Source organism: Ceratotherium simum, chromosome 25 (assembly GCF_057802395.1).
Source record: "Ceratotherium simum simum isolate JZ-2026a chromosome 25, ASM5780239v1, whole genome shotgun sequence".
In the NCBI taxonomy this organism is placed as follows: Eukaryota; Metazoa; Chordata; class Mammalia; order Perissodactyla; family Rhinocerotidae; genus Ceratotherium; species Ceratotherium simum.
This window is the reverse complement of record NC_141924.1, coordinates 22,403,132-22,420,679: the sequence shown is the minus strand read 5'-3', so window position 1 is coordinate 22,420,679 and position 17,548 is coordinate 22,403,132. Positions and strand designations below refer to the sequence as shown.

The window sequence follows — 17,548 nt, the reverse complement described above, 5'->3', positions numbered from 1 at the left end:
TATATAAATGGAATACTACTCAGACATAAAAACGATAAAATCTTGCCACTTAACGGCAACATGGATGGACCTTGTGTGTGTTATGCTAAGTGAAATAAGTCAGACGGAGAAAGACAAAGACCATATGATTTGACTCATGTGAAACATAAAAAAACAACAATAACAATCAAACACATAGACACAGAGAATAGATTGGTGGTTACCAGAGGGGAAGGGGAGAGGGGAGAGGGCAAAAGGAGTAAAGGGCATATTTAAAATTTAAATTAAAAAAAAAAAGCTCTAAAAGCGTATAGAATTCTCATGTTATCAGAGGTGTAAATCTGAGTTCAGTCTTGAACTCTGGCTTATACATGAATCCTGTGGAGAAAGTTCCTTGATTTTTATTGAAATTCCAGATAGCCCAGAAACAGTTCCTAATCCTCATTGTCCCTGATAACAGAATGTCAAATATGTGCCTATTTTCCAAAGGTTTTGGAAAGAATTTTAATATCTATCTTCATTGGATTCCTGTTCATAAAACCCTTTCATGATAACTGAGGATGTCTACTTTTGAATGAAATAATGTTCAGTAAACAGTGTAATGTGAAAGTCAGTTGATATCACAATTCTAGCATCACTAGCATTCTTTGAGAATTTGAAACATAGTTGCTTATGCTCTCTGGATTTCATGCCAGAAAATGATTTGGCATTTTAGCCATTCTGACCTGACTTCTTCCATATAATGGTGCTATTTCTCATTCCAGGTTTAAGTTTATCTATTCATGGGGCTGAAAAGCGTTTGCAAATCCATCAACGGCGAAGTGTGGCAAGCCGCCCAAGGTCACGTCACCTGCCTGTGGTCAGGCATTCCTCACTCCCACCAGGCAGAAGGTCAATAAAAATGGAGGCAAGCTCTTCTGGAATCACTAATGGGAAAACCAAAGTCTTCCACCCAGGTAATGCATGGGGAAAGTTCAACAGGGACCAATTTTAGCAGCAGCCTAATGCAGCCTGCATTATATTTTTATTATCTAATTATGCCGTAATTCCAGTTAAGCTTGCTTTTTTAGAGAGTCTTGTTTTTTCCCTCTCTTTACTTCAGTCGGTGGTAAATGTCACCACGACCAATAAGAGGAGAGAGAGCTTGATGTAGCAGAAAGATTAAGGCTACATTCCACCTACGGTGGAAGAATCTAATGAAAATCCCAGTGAATAAACTTGCTTAGTTCAAAAAACTTACTGTATAATAAAACAAAATAGAATTTTGGCCATTTTCTTGATAATTTGCTTAGGATAGCCCAGGGAAAAAGTCAAGCTGAAAATGCCCACTTTTGAAGCCTGAGTTATCTGGCTTGATTTGCCTGCATCCTCCTAAGATTAGGGGAGAAGATTAAAGTCATATTAAATTTCAAGGCTCTGAGAAACATTTTAACATCTTAAAAATGTTTAAATGAGTCTATATCAAAGCCAGAAATTCCAACTAAATGGTTTTATTTGCTTGTTTGGATGAGAAGCTCATTTAGGTATTCATTCATTCAACAAAGTGCCTACTATATGCCAGGCATTGTTTTGGGTGCTGAAGAAACATAAGTGAACAAGACAACATTCCTGTCCATCTGCCTTGTAGGAACATCAAATTGTGAGGGAATTCAGAAGTCATTTAGTATAACTCGCAACTGATCCTGATTCCTCTGTGTAGTGTCCTGGCAGGTGACTACGCAGCCCCAATTAAAGCCAAGCCTCCATCTCTAGCCATGTCACACCATTCTCTCTCTCTCAGATGATAACCTTATTTCCTAATCTCACTGAGGAACCCCAGGGCCAATGGGCGTGAATTACTGCAGAGCCCTTACCCTCCATCTCCATATGTATTTCTGTTTACTCCCATCCTTCCCTGCTTTCTTTCAGTTATCAGAAGATGAGGGTCCTCCCAGTGTCCTTAAATAAGCCCTCATCTGTGGCATTGGCCACTCCTCCTCTCTTGAACCTTGCTCAGGAGAATGTGTGGCCTCTTGTCATCTCTCTTCTCCCTCCTTTGCTGTTGGCTCTTTCCCTTCAGTCTATGAAAAAGGCTCAAGCTTCTCCCATTCTAATCATCTTCATTTGACAGTGTATCCTTTTCTCTCTTCTGCCACTTTTTCCTCCTCTTTTCTAAGCCAAACTTCTGAAAGAATAATCTACCCTTGTTTGCTCTGCTCTCTCCATTTGCAGTCACTCTTCACCCCCACACAATCTAGTTTCTAGCTCCTCCACTCCAACACAGCTCTTCTTGATGCCGTTAGTGACCTCCTTTTGTCACTATGTGGTGAGTAGCAAACTCTTCTGATGCCCCAGACAGGATGGACCACCACTTCCTCCCAAAACACTGTTCCCTGGCTTCTATGATGGTCTTCTTTCTTGATTCTCCTCTTACTTCTCTCATAGGTAATGTTCCTGGTTTCCCAGTCTCCAGCATCTCTCTCTCTTCCTCTTGCCTCCTGTTCTAGTACATCCTTTACACCAAATCCAGAATGATTCATCCTCCACCCCAATCATGTCATTCACTTTGCTTGTCCTGCCGGTTAGAGGGTAAAGTTCAAACCTCTTAGCATGTTAAAAACAGATTCCTTATATGATCTAGCCCCTACTGCTTCTCATCCTTCATTTTTTTGCCCTCTTCTGCCTTAAACTTTATACCTTAGTGTATCAGTGTGGGTTCAACCAGAAAAGCAGAACCAGTAGAAGATATGCACTGGAGATTTATTACAAGGAATTGGCTTCCATGATTGTGATAGCTGTCTAGGGAAGTCTGAAATCCATAGAGCAGGCTGTCAGGAAGGGCAGGCTGGAACTCTTGGGCACAGCTGAAGTGAAATTTCTTTTTCTTCAGGAAAGCCTCAACTCTGCTTTTTTTCTGTGTGTGAGGAAGATCAGCCCTGAGCTAACATCCGATGCCAATCCTCCTCTTTTTTTTTTGTGAGGAGGATGGGCCCTGAGCTAACATCTGCCAATCCTCCTCTTTTTGCCGGGGAAGACTGGCCCTGGGCTAACATCCATGCCCATCTTTCTCCAATTTATATGGGATGCTGCCACAGCATGGCTTGACAAGCGGTGCATCGGTGTGCACCTGGGATCTGAACCGGTGAACCTTGGGCTGCCGCAGTGGAGCATGCGCACTTAACCGCTTGCGCCACTGGGCTGGCCCCAATCCTCCTCTTTTTTGCTGAGGAAGATTGGCCTTGGGATAACATCCGTGCCCTTCTTCCTCTACTTTATATGGGACGCCACCACAGCATGGCTTGACAAGTGGTGCGTAGGTCCGCACCCGGGATCCAAACCTGTGAACCCGGGTGGCTGAAGCAGAGGGCGTGCACTTAACCGTCGTGCCACCACGCCAGTCCCATCAACTCTGCTTTTAAGGCCTTTTGACTGATTCAATCAGGCCCACCCAGATTATCTAGGAAAATCTCCCTTACTTAAAGTCAACTGATTATGGACTTTAATCACATCTACAAAACACCTTTGCAGCAACACCTAGATTGGTGTTCACTGAGTAACTGCGGACTATAGTCTAGCCAAGTTGGCAGATCAACTACCATCACATCTAATCAGACTGACTTGCTTTCAGTTCTCCAGACACATGATGCTGTTTGATGTCTCCCAATCTTTGCTCATGCTGCTCTCTCTAGGATGCCCTGGTTTCACTCCATTATCTTTTAACATTTTGAAATTACCTGTTCATCTCTCCACCATAAGGTCTTCAAGGGCAGGGATTCTGGATTATTTATCTCTGTATCCCCCCAAAATATTTGTAGGGTAGGACTGAACTGAATCTTCATTAGCTGTTTTTCAGACTATTGCAATAGCTTTATTGGAGTATAATTGACAAATTACAATAGCTGTCCAACTGCTCTACCTGCCTTTCTTTCAACAGATATTTATTGAGGGCCTATTAGGTTGCCAGGTACTCTTCTAGTACTTGGGATACATCAGTGAATGAAACAGACAAAGATCCTGGCCCTCAGAAAGTTCACATACTAGCTGGGGGAGACAGACAATATGTAAACATAATAAATAGATAAATTATATAGTGTTTATGAAGAGGATTTGTATTATGGATTAAAAAAAGTAAGAGAATCAGTTGGAAGGATTACAAGTTGCAATTTTAAATAAGGTGGCCAGGGTAGCCCACACTGTGGAGGAGATATGGGATCAAAGACCAGAAGGAGCTGAATGAGCCATGTAGATGGGCAAGTGCATTCCAGTGAGGGATAGCCAGTGGACAGACCCTAGGATAGGAATGAGTCTGGAAGTTTAAGGAATAGCACAATGGCCCCTGAGCCTGGAGTGAAGGAGAAACATCAGCTCAGAGAGGTCAGAGGGACCAGATGGCAGGGCCTTGCAGGCCATTGTAAGGACTTTGAGCTCTGTGTGAAATGGGAGCTCTTGAAGCATTTTGAGCAGAAGAATTCCCTGATCTGACTTATATTGTAATGCGATCACTTTGGCTATTGTTTGAGAATAGATTATAGATGGAGAAGGTAAAAGGAGAAAGGTCAGATAGGAGGCCACTGTAACAATCCAGTTGAGAGATGATGGTAGCTCTGACTATGGGTGGCAGAACTGGTGGTGAGAATTTGGATTCTGCAAGTATTTTAAAGTTGGGCCAACAAGATTTTCCAATGGAGTGGATGTGAGGTAAGAGAGAAATAAGAACTAAGGATGACTCCAAGGTTTTTGGGCTGAGTAAATTGGATTGGTATCAACTGAGATGGAGAATGCTACAGAGGAAGCAGATTTGGTGGGTTTGAGGGCAGACATGGGACCAAGATCAGAAGTTTGATTGTGGACATGATAATATTGAGAATTGGTGAGATCACGTGGGTGGTGGGATAAATGTGTTTGTAGTTTGAGAGATTAGTCTGGGAAGGAAATATAAAATTGACTATTGACATATAAATGGTCTTTAAAGCTGTGAGATGGAACAAGATGGCCAAAGGAGGAGTATAGATAGAGAAGGGGAGAGGATTAAGGGCTGAATTCTGGCACATTCCAATAGTAAAAGTCAGAGAGAACATGAACCACTAGCAAAGAAGACCAAGAAAGAATTATCAGCAAGGATGGAGAGAAACCAGAAATTACATGTCTTGAAAGTTAAGTAAAGAAAGTTTATCAAGAAGAGAGGAGTGATTATCTAAGTTAAGTGTTGCTGAAAGTCAAGGTGAGGACTAAGAGTTGGCCATTGATTTTAACAAAGGAGAGATAGATGGTAATTTTGTGAAGAGCAGTTTTGGAGAAGTGGTGGGAATGAAACCCTGGTTAAAGTGGGTTTAAGAGAGAATGGAAGGATGTGAACTGGATACTGTGAATGTAGACAACTTTTTTAAAGCAGTTTTGCTGCGAAGGCTGGTGAAGAAATAGGGCAGCAGCTGCAGGAGAAGTAAGGTCAAGAGAGAGTTTCTTTTCAAAATAGCAAATCTCCAGCAGATAATTCATGATGTTCGGGAGACGGGAGGATTCGTGATGTGAGCGTCAGTGAAAGAAGTGAGAGCTATGCACAATAGAATTGTGAAGAGTTTATCTGTGATAACAGATGGGAAGGGAGAGTATGTGGATGTTGGCAGTGTGAGGAGGGTCTAAGAAATTCTTTTCCCACTGTCAGTTTCATCTGTAAAGTGAGAAGCCAGGTCGTCACTGAGAATGAGAATAGAGTCAAGTTGAGAGACAGAGATGGTATGATGATATGATGGTATGGACAGGGGAAATACGATTGCTAGCCCACATTGAAGGGCCATTTGAGATTCATGGTCATGAAATTAGAGTAGGACAAGTCACCATGGTTGTGGGTTTTTCTTTAACCTTGTTTAGCTACATCACTGAAGACAGAAAATAGATGGAGAGTTAGATTTTCTAGTGAGGGCTGTGATTTTGCCAAGGAATTAGGAAAAGAGAGAGAGAAAATCAAAGCTGCATGAGAGGGAATGATAGCAACAATCAGTTATGTGATTTAAGTTTGGCAAAGAGAGGAGTGAAGCCATCAAGGGGGTGAGGAACAGTGGAAAGTTGATAGGATCAGTTGGTTGAAGGTCCCAGAGAGGTTGAAAAGGTGTTGAGCTTAGGGTAATGGGAGGAAAAGCTGGAAATGTAAGAGGTAGTTGTGAGAGTGGAATGCATGGGACTGATATTATGGAGGGGGGTGCTGTTATTAGTAATGACAAAGTCTAGACTAGGGTATACAATGGGTGACTGTAATAGGGTAGATGGCAAGATCATTGGAGGAGAGAATTCTCAGGGATTGAGAAACTAGGGTTTGGGAAGGATCATCTACAAAGGTATTAAAATTGTCAAGAATTGAATAGTTTTGGGGAGAGTTATAAGAGGCCAGGAGTTAACCTTATCAAGGAATGAGGGAGCATGACCTAGGAGGCAGCAGGAGAGCACAATGATAAAGGATAGAAGGTGATATACTATAACAACCTGAGATTCAAGGCTGGAGGTATTTAGGGAAGAGGGAAGAACAATGGTCTGAAGGTGGCATTAATGCCAAGGAAGATACCTCCTTCTCCAGATCCATTGGTGTCAGGGCTGTGGGAAAAAGATAGTCACAAACGAAAGAGCCACAGGGAGGAATTGACCTCTGGGAAGAGCCAGGGTTTCATTAGAGCAAGAAGACAAAGGGAACAATCTGAGAAAAGACTGATGATGGGAAGAGAATTCTGGAGGGCCCAGTGGGAGGGTTTTGGATGTCGGGGAATGGCCTTCCATGGCTCTCTTTAATTATCTTTCCAGACCACCCCAAAGTTCTCCTCCAAAGATGGTTAATATTATCCCTCCTCTGCTTAAAAACCTTTATTCTGTCCAGAAGAAAGTGGAGCCTTGTGAGCCCAGTTTTTCAAGCCCTCTACAATTTAACCTCTCCCTGTGTTTCCTGGCTTATCTTCCTTTATGCTCCACAAGCTGCCTTGTTCTACTTTAACCATCCACAGCTCTTCACTATTTCTCAAGTACGCTTTTCCTCTTCCATTTCTCTGCCATTGCTCAAGCTCCTTCCTCTTTTTGGAATGCCTCTTCCCCCAATAAATCTCTATTTAACCCTTCTCATTCCTCAAAATGTAACTCAAATTCCACTTCCTCCCCAAAGTCTTTCTAGATCTCACTAGTCAAAATTGATCTCCCACTTTCCATTAGAACTTGGAGGCCTTATCAAAGTCCTCTTGTTAGATTTTATAGTTCTCCTGGAAGGCAGGAACTATATTCAATTATCTTGTATTCTCCATCTACCCTAACCCCATACATTATTTGGAGTAGGTTTTACTAAATGATTGTGCTGTTTGTTAAAATCTATTCCACCTACTGGATCTAGGTTTGCATTCTGAAGTTATACAGAGTAAATCTAATTCTTTTTCCAAATGATGATCCTTTAATTGTTCAAAAACTGATCCAGAGCTATTTGCCAACTGAAATACTTCCTACTTTCTTCAGTGCTTCCTTCAGTGACATGGTTTTCAGATTCTTTACCATCCTACCTGCTTTGCTCTTAGAAACAGTCTCATTTCATTACTCCCTCTTTGAAAATACAGCGGCCAGAATTGCATAGAATATTCTGTTGATGTTTGTCCTGGGTAGAGTAGAGTCAGCCTTTAATTGCCATCCTATACTGATATTAATGTAATACAAATTTAAAGAAATGTTATTAAGGTATTTCCTAATGGTGTAATATCAGCGTGGGGTAATTTAGCATATCTCAAGTCACTGCTCTTGCCTTAAAAACACATCACTACGTTTATCTATCTGTAATTTTATCATAGATTCTGGAATTCTACTTGCATTTTCTATTGGTCGAAAATATAAATAAAACCAATTCTTCAGCACAGAATTATAATTAAGAAAAATTAAACAAATTACAATTAGAAACCTGTTTTTAAGTATATATGTATAACTCATATTATTCTGCAAGATAGCTTGTGATTTCAATTCCATCCCTTTATTTTTAGTGTACTTCTACTAATGCGTCATAGCTCTCTGTTGGGAGATTACAGAAGAGCTCTCAAATTGAGTTTCTTATTTGTAGTGAGTCAGATCTTAGAAGCAGCCTGGACATTTTAGTCATATTGAGGCCTATTAAGTTATCCATCTACTTTTTACAAAGTTAATAACCCCAATTCCCAAAATGCTCTCTGACGTCCACTCAGAGTGGTTATTAAGTACAAAAAGAGAGAGTGAGAGGGTCTTGTAGATCTTCCATGCCATCAGCCCTAAACAATTTCAGGTCATTTACCCAGCTTTGAGTTTACAAACATTTCTGAATGCCTACTATGTACTAACAAATAATTATTTGGAAGATACCTCTTCGGGGCTGGAATGGAGTAGAACTCTACAACACGTGGACCTTAGAGAGCTCATAGTCAAGTCCAAAGAGATGATCAGTCAGGGTTCTTTGGTTATAAACAACTGAAACTAATTATTTAATCCAAGCAAAGAAGGAATTTAAATTTGAAGGATATGGATGGAAAGCCTGGAGAACCAGCCTTGGAAAAAGGAACAGAAACCAAGAAAAGAACTATTTGACTACCTGGAATAAATGAACCTTTATAATTTTTATTAATTTTTTGTCATTTGGCTTAAGCTTTGAAGACCTAGGAGAGACAGTCCTATTCACCATGTACCTCTCCCTTGGTTGGGTAGAAGGTGATGAGAGAAAAAATAGCACAGACAGAGACCTCTCCCTTCAACATTTATAATAGGAGAGTAGGATATCTTGGTTTCTCCTCCCACTTGGCTTACACACAGTGTGGGAAAGCACTTCCCCAAAAGGGAATAGAGATGATGTTAGACAAGGGAAATGTACATGGAAGAATGTCCCCTACAGGGACCTGTACTTAACTTGCTATAATAGAAGTCAAACTGTATTAAGGGCTGGGACAGAGATATAAATAAATTTATGGGAACATTCTTACTGGGGAAAATTTAAGAAAGATTCAAAAGGCACATGGTGTACAAGTTGGACTTTGAAGGTCAACTATGATATTAACAGGAGGACCAGGAGGGTGGCCATCCAGATATAGGAAAGAGCATAATAATAGAGACAGTGTGTTATACTGGCTATGAATGCAAGCTTTGATGTTAGGTGTTTAAAACCCAGATATGTTACCTGATAGCTATACAGACTCGGGCAGATTCTCTGAATCTCAGGTTCCTCAACAGCAAAAGAGGATATTAATTCCTCTCTCATGGTGTTAGGGTTGGTAGATGAAATATAAGACTCACAGTTAAATTTCAGATAAACAATGAATACTTTTTGAGTGTAAGTATGTACCAAATATTGCATGTGGCACACTTATAATAAAAATTACTAGTTTCTTTGAAATTCAAATTTAACTGCGTCCCCTGTATTTTTATATGTTATATCTGGCAACCCTATATGGCATTGTTATGACCATTAAATAAATTCATTCACATAAAATGCTCAGTATGATCCTTGGCACATAGTTGGTGCTCAGTAATAAATGGTAGCCATCATTTTTGTCGTCACCATCATCAAAACCAAATCAGAAGCCTGAAAGTGCATGTGTCCCGGAGTCACTTCTTGCTTAGTCATTGCACCATAGAGCAGTTTCCCAGTTAATTTGTGCCAGAATACCAATAAGATGGCTTCTCATTGTGCTATACTGACACAGGAGCCATTCATCATCATCTTGTATTTGTGTGGTTTCTCTTTCCTCTGATTGTTTCAGATGTTTCTCTTGTGTATCAATTTCATTTTGACCTTATCCTTTAGCCACTCGTAATTAACAAATATTATTTTCTATTCCCCTTTATAGGCCAATAATAAAAGTTTTAAATGGCACCAGACGTGGGACTACAATTTAAGGGTCAAGAGCAGAGTAAACTGAAACATTGATTGCAAATTTTTTAGTTTGAAACTATAAAGATTAGTGGGTATAGATCAAATTACTCCAGTTTAATGACTATGTCATATAAAATCGATTAGAAGTATTCTGAAATCTAAAATATTCTATTGCTTTTCCTGTATCTATTAGGCCCATCATATAGTCCTAGAGGAATGCCATTAGTCCCTGAATAAGTCCTTTATTCTCTTTTCAAGTTTGTAAAATGATGTTTAGCTGTTATGTCTCATTATTTTCCCAAGTAATTTTTAACACAATTCTTTTACTTCCCTTTTAAAACCTAAGTGGCTCTTTCCCCTTTTATGCATGATTATTTTTCCCTTATAGAGATACGGTTTTTGAATGCTGGGACAAGTCAATTTCACATAAGAGAAATTTTAGGATTTTGTTGTTTCCAGCGAGCTAGAATGATTGTAGTGTTGTCTGTATACAAGGGTATTAAATGTTTGACAATAATAAAATTATAGCTACAATTTATTAAGCACTCTACCATATTCCCAATCTCAAGAACTGTTAAGCTATTTTGCTTTCATTGTCTCATTTAATTCCCATAATATCCTCATGCTATTATTGTTATTTTATGGATGGGGAAACTCAGGCACAGAGAAAGTGAGGTAACTTGCCCAAGAACATGTAGTCAGTAAGTGGTGGAGGCAAGATTCCAACTCAGGTGGTCTGATTCTCTCTTTCAATGTGCCATGTTTTACCTTCTTCTTCAAATAACTGGGTAGCAATATTTCCTAGCAAGTTTGTATAAGAAAGCCTTAGAAAATTTAAGTTAAAAGCCCTGTAATAGTTCAAACCTTAGCATGAGAAGATTGTACTGAAGAAGGGACCAGTAGGATTCCATTGAAACTATATGTAGTCACCTTAACAGATGATTATTTCTTTCTGTACAGTCGTCCCTCGGTATCTGTGGGGGATTGGTTCCAGGACCCTGCCTCCCAGTACCGAAATCCACAGACGCTCCAGTCCCTTATATGAAATGGCAGAATAATTGCGTATAACCTAGCAAATCCTTGCTTGTACTTTAAATCATCTCTATATTACTTATAATACCTGATACAATGTAAATGCTAAATAGTCATTATACTGTATTGCTTAGGGAATAATGACAAGAAAAAAAGTCTGCACATGTCCAGTAAAGACTCAACTATTGTAGGCCTTTTGGTCTGGAGTTGGTTGAATCCGTGGGTGTGGAACCCGCAGATAGGGAGGGCCGACTGTATAAGTGAGGCTCCACTTTGTAACTTCTTTTTTGTTCTACTCTGCATTAAACTTTTGTTTTTCCATCCTCCCTTTTTCTGTTTCCAATATTATGAAACTCGTTCCTGTTTCCTTGAGTTTCCAAGCTTTCATTCTGGCCCTCCTGTCAAGACCTGGTCTCAAATTAGGGAACGTTCTGAACTCAGTAAGTGCATTTCATAATGTGTTTCACTGCGTAAACAGCAGTACCAGAGGCTGCGGGGAGAGAGCAAGGAGAGGAGCAATTAAAGAGAGATTTTAAAAAAGAGAGACAGCCAAGAAAGATGTGTCTCTAGTTCTGCCTAGATGAGAGTCTAGATTTAATTCGTTCTTTAGGGGAAAAAAAATAAGGAAAAAGTATAACCAATCTTTACAACAGTAATAATCATAGTCCTATTAGAGGATGCTGCAGTTGTTTCCCAAGGGCTTTCACAAATGTTTCTCCTACATCTCATGTAGTTCTTACAGCAGTCTGTGGGGTGGAAGTACCCCTATTTTACTGTGGCTCTGGAAATGAAATTACTTGCCTAAAAGTACAAAATTAGTAATTGATGGATCCTAGCTAGAACCTATGTCTTTAACTTCTTATGGATGGTTTTTTACACTGTGCCAATTTTTTTTTTTCTTGAAGATGAGCATTACTGAGTGTGAAATTTTGGTGTTTTCTCATCATCACTTTATCTGGAAACAGACATTGAGAATTGTGGCTGAAGCTTATTTACTGAACCCAGGGAATCCGCCTGTCCTCCTTGAATAGATCTGAAGCTTGGATGAAATTGTCTATTTGTTTTCCTATTTGTGAAATGGCTTTTTGGTGTGGTTGGAAGATAAGGTCTTCCACATGGCTTTGAAATTATGTGGAAGAAATACTATAAGAGCTCCTTTGGACTTCTGTTTTATTTCTTACTGGGTTGAAGGTGAATGTTGTGCCTTTCAGAACAGTTAGTGCTATGGTTTAGAAATAACACTAATCATCCTTCACTTGAATCTTTTCCTTTGTAAGTGGGGCTTTTTTTAAGATGTGTGATATGAGTTTAATAAATATGGGATACTTAGGAAAACAAGCTATTTTGGGCCTTGGCAAATATGGGCATTGGTATCTGTGCTCCTTCCTGTCATTTGCTGAGTAACAAATTTGTGTTTTCTAAAAATACATACCAAATTCTTTCCTTAGATATTTGCATTTTTTCCCTTTGTTGAGGGACATATGCACATATTTTGACCTATATGATACAGTTAGAGAGACTATTCTGAAGACTCCTTTCACAGCCGTTTGAAAACACAAAGTGAATGAAGAAAAGCCATGGAAAAGGCAGCCACACAAAAAACCCAAGTGATAAATTTCTGGAAAGAGTGTTGTGTTTTATGGAATTTGAAACTGCATCTTCTGCCTGAGGCTATTTCAAATAATTTTATATGTGAGAAGCTTGGAGAGATTTAAATAACTATTTAGCTCAACAACATGTAACTATAACTAAGCTCTAACCCTAACCTAAGCCCTTAAGTGTGGTAGATAGTCAGGTAATGGTGAACTTCCACTATGCTTAATTCCCTGAGTTAGGGGTGAGAGGCTGATGCACAAGCTCTCATGAGGCTTGTTGTCTTGCAATGTCATACTGCTTCATACATTCATTTCAAGCCCTTTTGTAGATTTATCACGCAAGTTAAGAGAGTAAACAACATTATAGTGATGCTGAAAGTCTCATGGTTTCTATTCTGTGACCCCTCCTAATCCTGAGTTTCTCTCTTCCCCTCCTCTGTAAGAGTCCCTGTCCTCACAGCAACAGACTTCAGTGTCTAGGAGCTTGGGAGACCCCACAGAGCCCTGCCTATAGGACTCACAAATTCTTCCAGCCTTTTGGAGCTCTGCAGCTCTGACTTCCAGGCCCTCTCTGGAACTCTTAGTGCGGAGATTCATTATAACTTAGATCACTATCTTGCCAATCTTGGGAAACGTGGAAGCAATTTTGTTGAAGGTCAGCTATTACTGGCTGAAGCAGTGGGATTCTTATTTTCATTTTAGACCTGAGAAACATCTGCCCAATATAGCCAAATGTGATTCTCCAGTCAGGACCCAGTCCAGAATTCAGTCCTTAGAACTACTCAGTGTAAATAATTTGAAGGAATATCTTTAGCTTTTGTAGTGACTCGTGTGAGTGAATCAGTCTGTTTTTTCCTGCTGATACAAAGCCGAGCTTTCTTCTGTAAAAGAATGACCTTGCAATATCACTAGATTTAGAGTTATGCAACACTGATATAAAAGAGTGTGATTCGTGTCTTTTTGCAAAGCACTTATGAAGCATCCTCTATTGTAAGTATTATAAATGAAGTTAAGAAACAGAGTTGGAAAGTTTTTCCAGAACCAGTAGAATATCCCACAGGTAAATCTAGGGTTTCTGATTTCAGATGCTCCAGAAGAACTAAATTCATTTCCATTTTTCCTTCTTGAAAGATTTATCTTGGACACTGGCTGATGCAGGGAAAGTCTGTAAAGAAGGTAGAATGTACCTCCCTCCCTTCTTAACACCATTCTCCATCTCATAGAAACACTGAATTCACTTATGAGGAACTGAAAACAAACTCCCAATTCCAAAAATTGTGTCTTTGCAGCCTATTAAGTCCAAAAATGTTACATGTGAGGATTTATTTTATTGTGTTGAAATATCACTGCTTCCTATTATGTAAAAAAAAAAAATGCTGCATTTAAGGATGTGTATTAAACATACCTCTCAGGACAGGAACTACCAATTTTTTGTTTGCAAAATGTAAATAGAATATAGACAAAAGCTCAGATCTAGCATCATTTATTAGGAAGAAATCACGAAAAATACCATTTGTCCGCTTAAACCTATGTTACAGAGTCCTCCGTCTTTTGTGTCTCAAGAGGAAGGTAAGATTTGTTTTGTCACATTTTCCTTTATTTCTGTTTCGATATGGAATAACTATTACAAGTCCAAATTACAGGATTTTTTTTTTTTTTTTTACTGAATTGTTTTTATTTAGTCTAGGCCCTAAACTTGGAATTGGCCCTCATTTTGCAGAGAAGGAATATGTTACATAAAATTTTTAGTGGATCATGGTGAACTAACACTATGAGCCAAATTATTTACAAGCCTCCCCAAATTTCATCCTTTCCATTTTATAAATGGAGAAAATGAGGCTCATTATTCAATGGCTCGAGGTCACATAAAAATGGCATTCAAATCCAGGTCAGTGTAGTGCAAAATCTGCTTTTTATACCACTTTGTGTTAATTTGCAAATATAAGATTTGTATATATTTGATTGAATAATAAATTGAATTTTAAGTAATTTATTTAAAGGTACTAAACTAAGACAGTATAATAGAATAACTAAGAATAGTGATTTGATGGGTAGGTGAAGGACAAGGGAGAGTGACAGTAATATGTTATGTAGTCTTGTGTCATAGCATAAAACAATAAGTGATATATAAAATTGATCAAGAAATGATGGAATAGAGGTGTCCAAAAGAAATAAAAACATAAATGCTTAAAAGTGGTTGAACTGGGGGAATAGAACTGGGGTTGAGAAAGGGGTAGGGTTGGCAACTACTGATTTTCATTATAAGCCCTTTAGTGCTTTTCGATTTTCTTTGTTATTTGACAAAATTTAAAAAGATTTTACAAAAAAGGCAAATGTGTGATCTAGAATATGTCTTTCATAGTCATCTTTAGCTAGCCTATCAAGATGCCTTAAAATTGTGGACTAGGAAGGAAAACTGGGACATTGTCTTAGTCTATAATGGATTATTGTTACTAGTAATATGAAATTGCAGTAAAAGAGCATTAACTGAGCAACTAATATGTTTAAGGCCTAGTTCTAAGTTCTGTAGGAGATAAAAATGTGGATGCAGTTTGGTCCCAGGCCTGCATCATGTTACAGCCTAGTTGAGGGTGCTAGAGATGAGGATGAAACCCAGATGGGGAGGAATAGGAACTCAAATTTTGTCAGTGTCTCCTCCATACTGTGCTGGTAGGTACTTTACCTACCTTATTTTTGATGGAAAATGTAGATAGCTATATGGGTTCAATGGGTGGAAAATAGTATTTACTTGTTAGGATCAAGAAATGCTTCCTGAAGCAGAGCATTTAGGATGGGCCTTAAAAGTAGAAAGGGATTTCTACAGACAGATGGAATGAGAGAGGCATTGACATATTTGCTAATCAAGAAACTCATATTTGGAACTTGTTCTTTTTGATTCCTTTGGTATGTAAGTATTGAGCTAAAATCCCTGTAAGCTAGATACAAACCTGAAATGAATTTTTAAAATATTGTTTGCTCAGCTGAAGACCTTTTCCTAAATGTAAGTGCTGTTATCAAGATTACTTGTATTGAAACTACTTTCAACTTGACTCATACTACAGAATCACGATTAAGATTTGAATATAATCACTCCTATCAATCAAGTGTGAGAAAAACTAAAGGTAAATTTGGAGATCACATGAGATTTGTAGCTATTTTTGATTTTTTAAATTGTTCAGTATGTTCTCCATGTCTTTAGGAATCTTTTTAGCTTCCCTCTTTAATGTAACTTATTTGTTTAGTTTCCTTGGGATTGCACTTAGTTGCATGTCAATGACTGAGGCCCAGTGGGGTTATATTTTATTTTAAAGACTCTTCAGTTTGAAACCCTGACATCTTCACCATCTTGCCTAATTTTTCAGAGCTTTGTGTTTTGACTCAGTTAGAGACATCCTTGACTATAGGAAGAACTCCAATTCTCAACTTTTTAGAAATCATATCAAAACTATAGGACTAAGAATAAATAATTAAACATCAAAAGTTCAAAGTAGATATACAATTTTTTGTGTATTGAGGTTATTTAGTCTCTCTCACTTGGGCAGTATGTTTTAAAGATGAAGACTGTCACCTTGAAGGATTCATTTGGAAATGGCCTTGCACGGTGATCACTCTCCATTTAGGAAAGTTTACAAAAGTCTCTGTTTTACAGCATCCCTCCTTTGTCATGTTAGACTTCAGTGAATGACTTACTGCCAGAAGTTCCAGACCATTATATTATACTTTATGAAAGTGTATTTTATGTTTCTTCTAGAGCAGAGGAAGAAAAATACCTTATATTTTAGGGATTCCAAACGCGGTCTTATTGTTTACTGTGACGAGAATGTTACACCCTGCAATTTGGAGCTATTTGACTTATACATCTTAAGAATTACATTAACTTAGAAAATCTTAAATTAATTCCTTAATGGCTTAACATCTGTACTGTTTAAATTTTGAATCTTGAACTCTAAATACTTAATATCCTCCACTGCCACAATCTGAATTTTTAAATGACTTTAAAATTAAATATTTTATGCTTATTGTGAAAAACAGAAAAGATAAAGAATAAAACAAAATACACCCCTAATTTCACAGCTGAGAGATAACTTCTATACATTTGGAGTATTTTCTTTCTGACTTTTTTTCTAGTTGTATAAAAGGGTTTGTTTTTTGTATACTTGAGACATATCCATATTTTTATCTGTATCCTTGTATTCCATTTTTTTAACTTTTTCATTATATCTTAAGCATTTCCCATGTTATTAAATATTCTTTTAGACAGACTTTAATGACCTGAATGCCTCCTTTATCTTGCGGCTTTTGTGACTTCTTATACTCCTATACTATATGTCCTCTAACAAAAACATTATTAAAAATTTGTGGAATTTTAGTTATTTAAAATTGTGGTTATTTAGTAGTCATAAATACTCCTGCATGAATTTATAAGCTCCTGACTATGAAAAACAAAAAGTAAATAAATTGGGCTTTTATTTATTAGTCTATTTAGGAAGTCATTTGCTTTTTAGGTTATATAATGGCTTTTCTATTGGTCTGAAGTCACTAGAACATGGGACTATTGGTAAATCCAATTCTCTTATTTCCAGCAGCCTGTATTTGTGACTGCTTGGATGTGAGTGGTATTAAAGACTAATTAACAGCATGGCTTGGTATTATAGCTTTCCAACTTAGTAGCTGTGTGACTTTGAGCAAATTGCTCCTTCTCACTGCACCTCCTTTTCAAGGTTAGAGACTAAATGAGATAATAAAGTACATAGCATGGAGCCTGGCAGATATATAAATGCCAGCGTTGCTTTAATAAATTATTATGGATGATAATAGTAATGGCTTCCGTTTACTGAGTGCTGTGTGACAGCTAAGAGCTTTTCATGCATTATCTCATTTAGTCCTCATGGCTACTCGGTAAGACTGTTATTATCACCCCTATTTTATAGATGAGGAAACTAAGATTTAAAGAGATTCGATGTTACCTAATAAGAATTTGAATGCTGCTTTGTCTGACTCCAGAGTCTGAGTTTATAGCTTTACTTGTAGCTCTACTGCCTTTGTTTCATAGTTACCACATAGCCTCATTCATTTGTTCAATATACGTTTGTTGAGGGCCTATCTGTGTAGGCAC

At 38.2% G+C, this 17,548-nt stretch overlaps 1 protein-coding gene across 1 annotated transcript in view; it reads left to right on the top strand.

Moving 5' to 3' along the window:
- The first annotated feature begins 745 nt into the window (after window positions 1–745).
- Window positions 746–17,548, top strand: part of ANO4 (anoctamin 4) — a 210,199-nt gene continuing 193,396 nt past the window's right edge. The window contains exon 1 of the mRNA XM_087449050.1: window positions 746–935. Coding sequence (XP_087305176.1) covers window positions 881–935 — 55 coding nt within the window. The 5' untranslated portion in view covers window positions 746–880. The remainder of the gene's footprint in view (window positions 936–17,548) is intronic.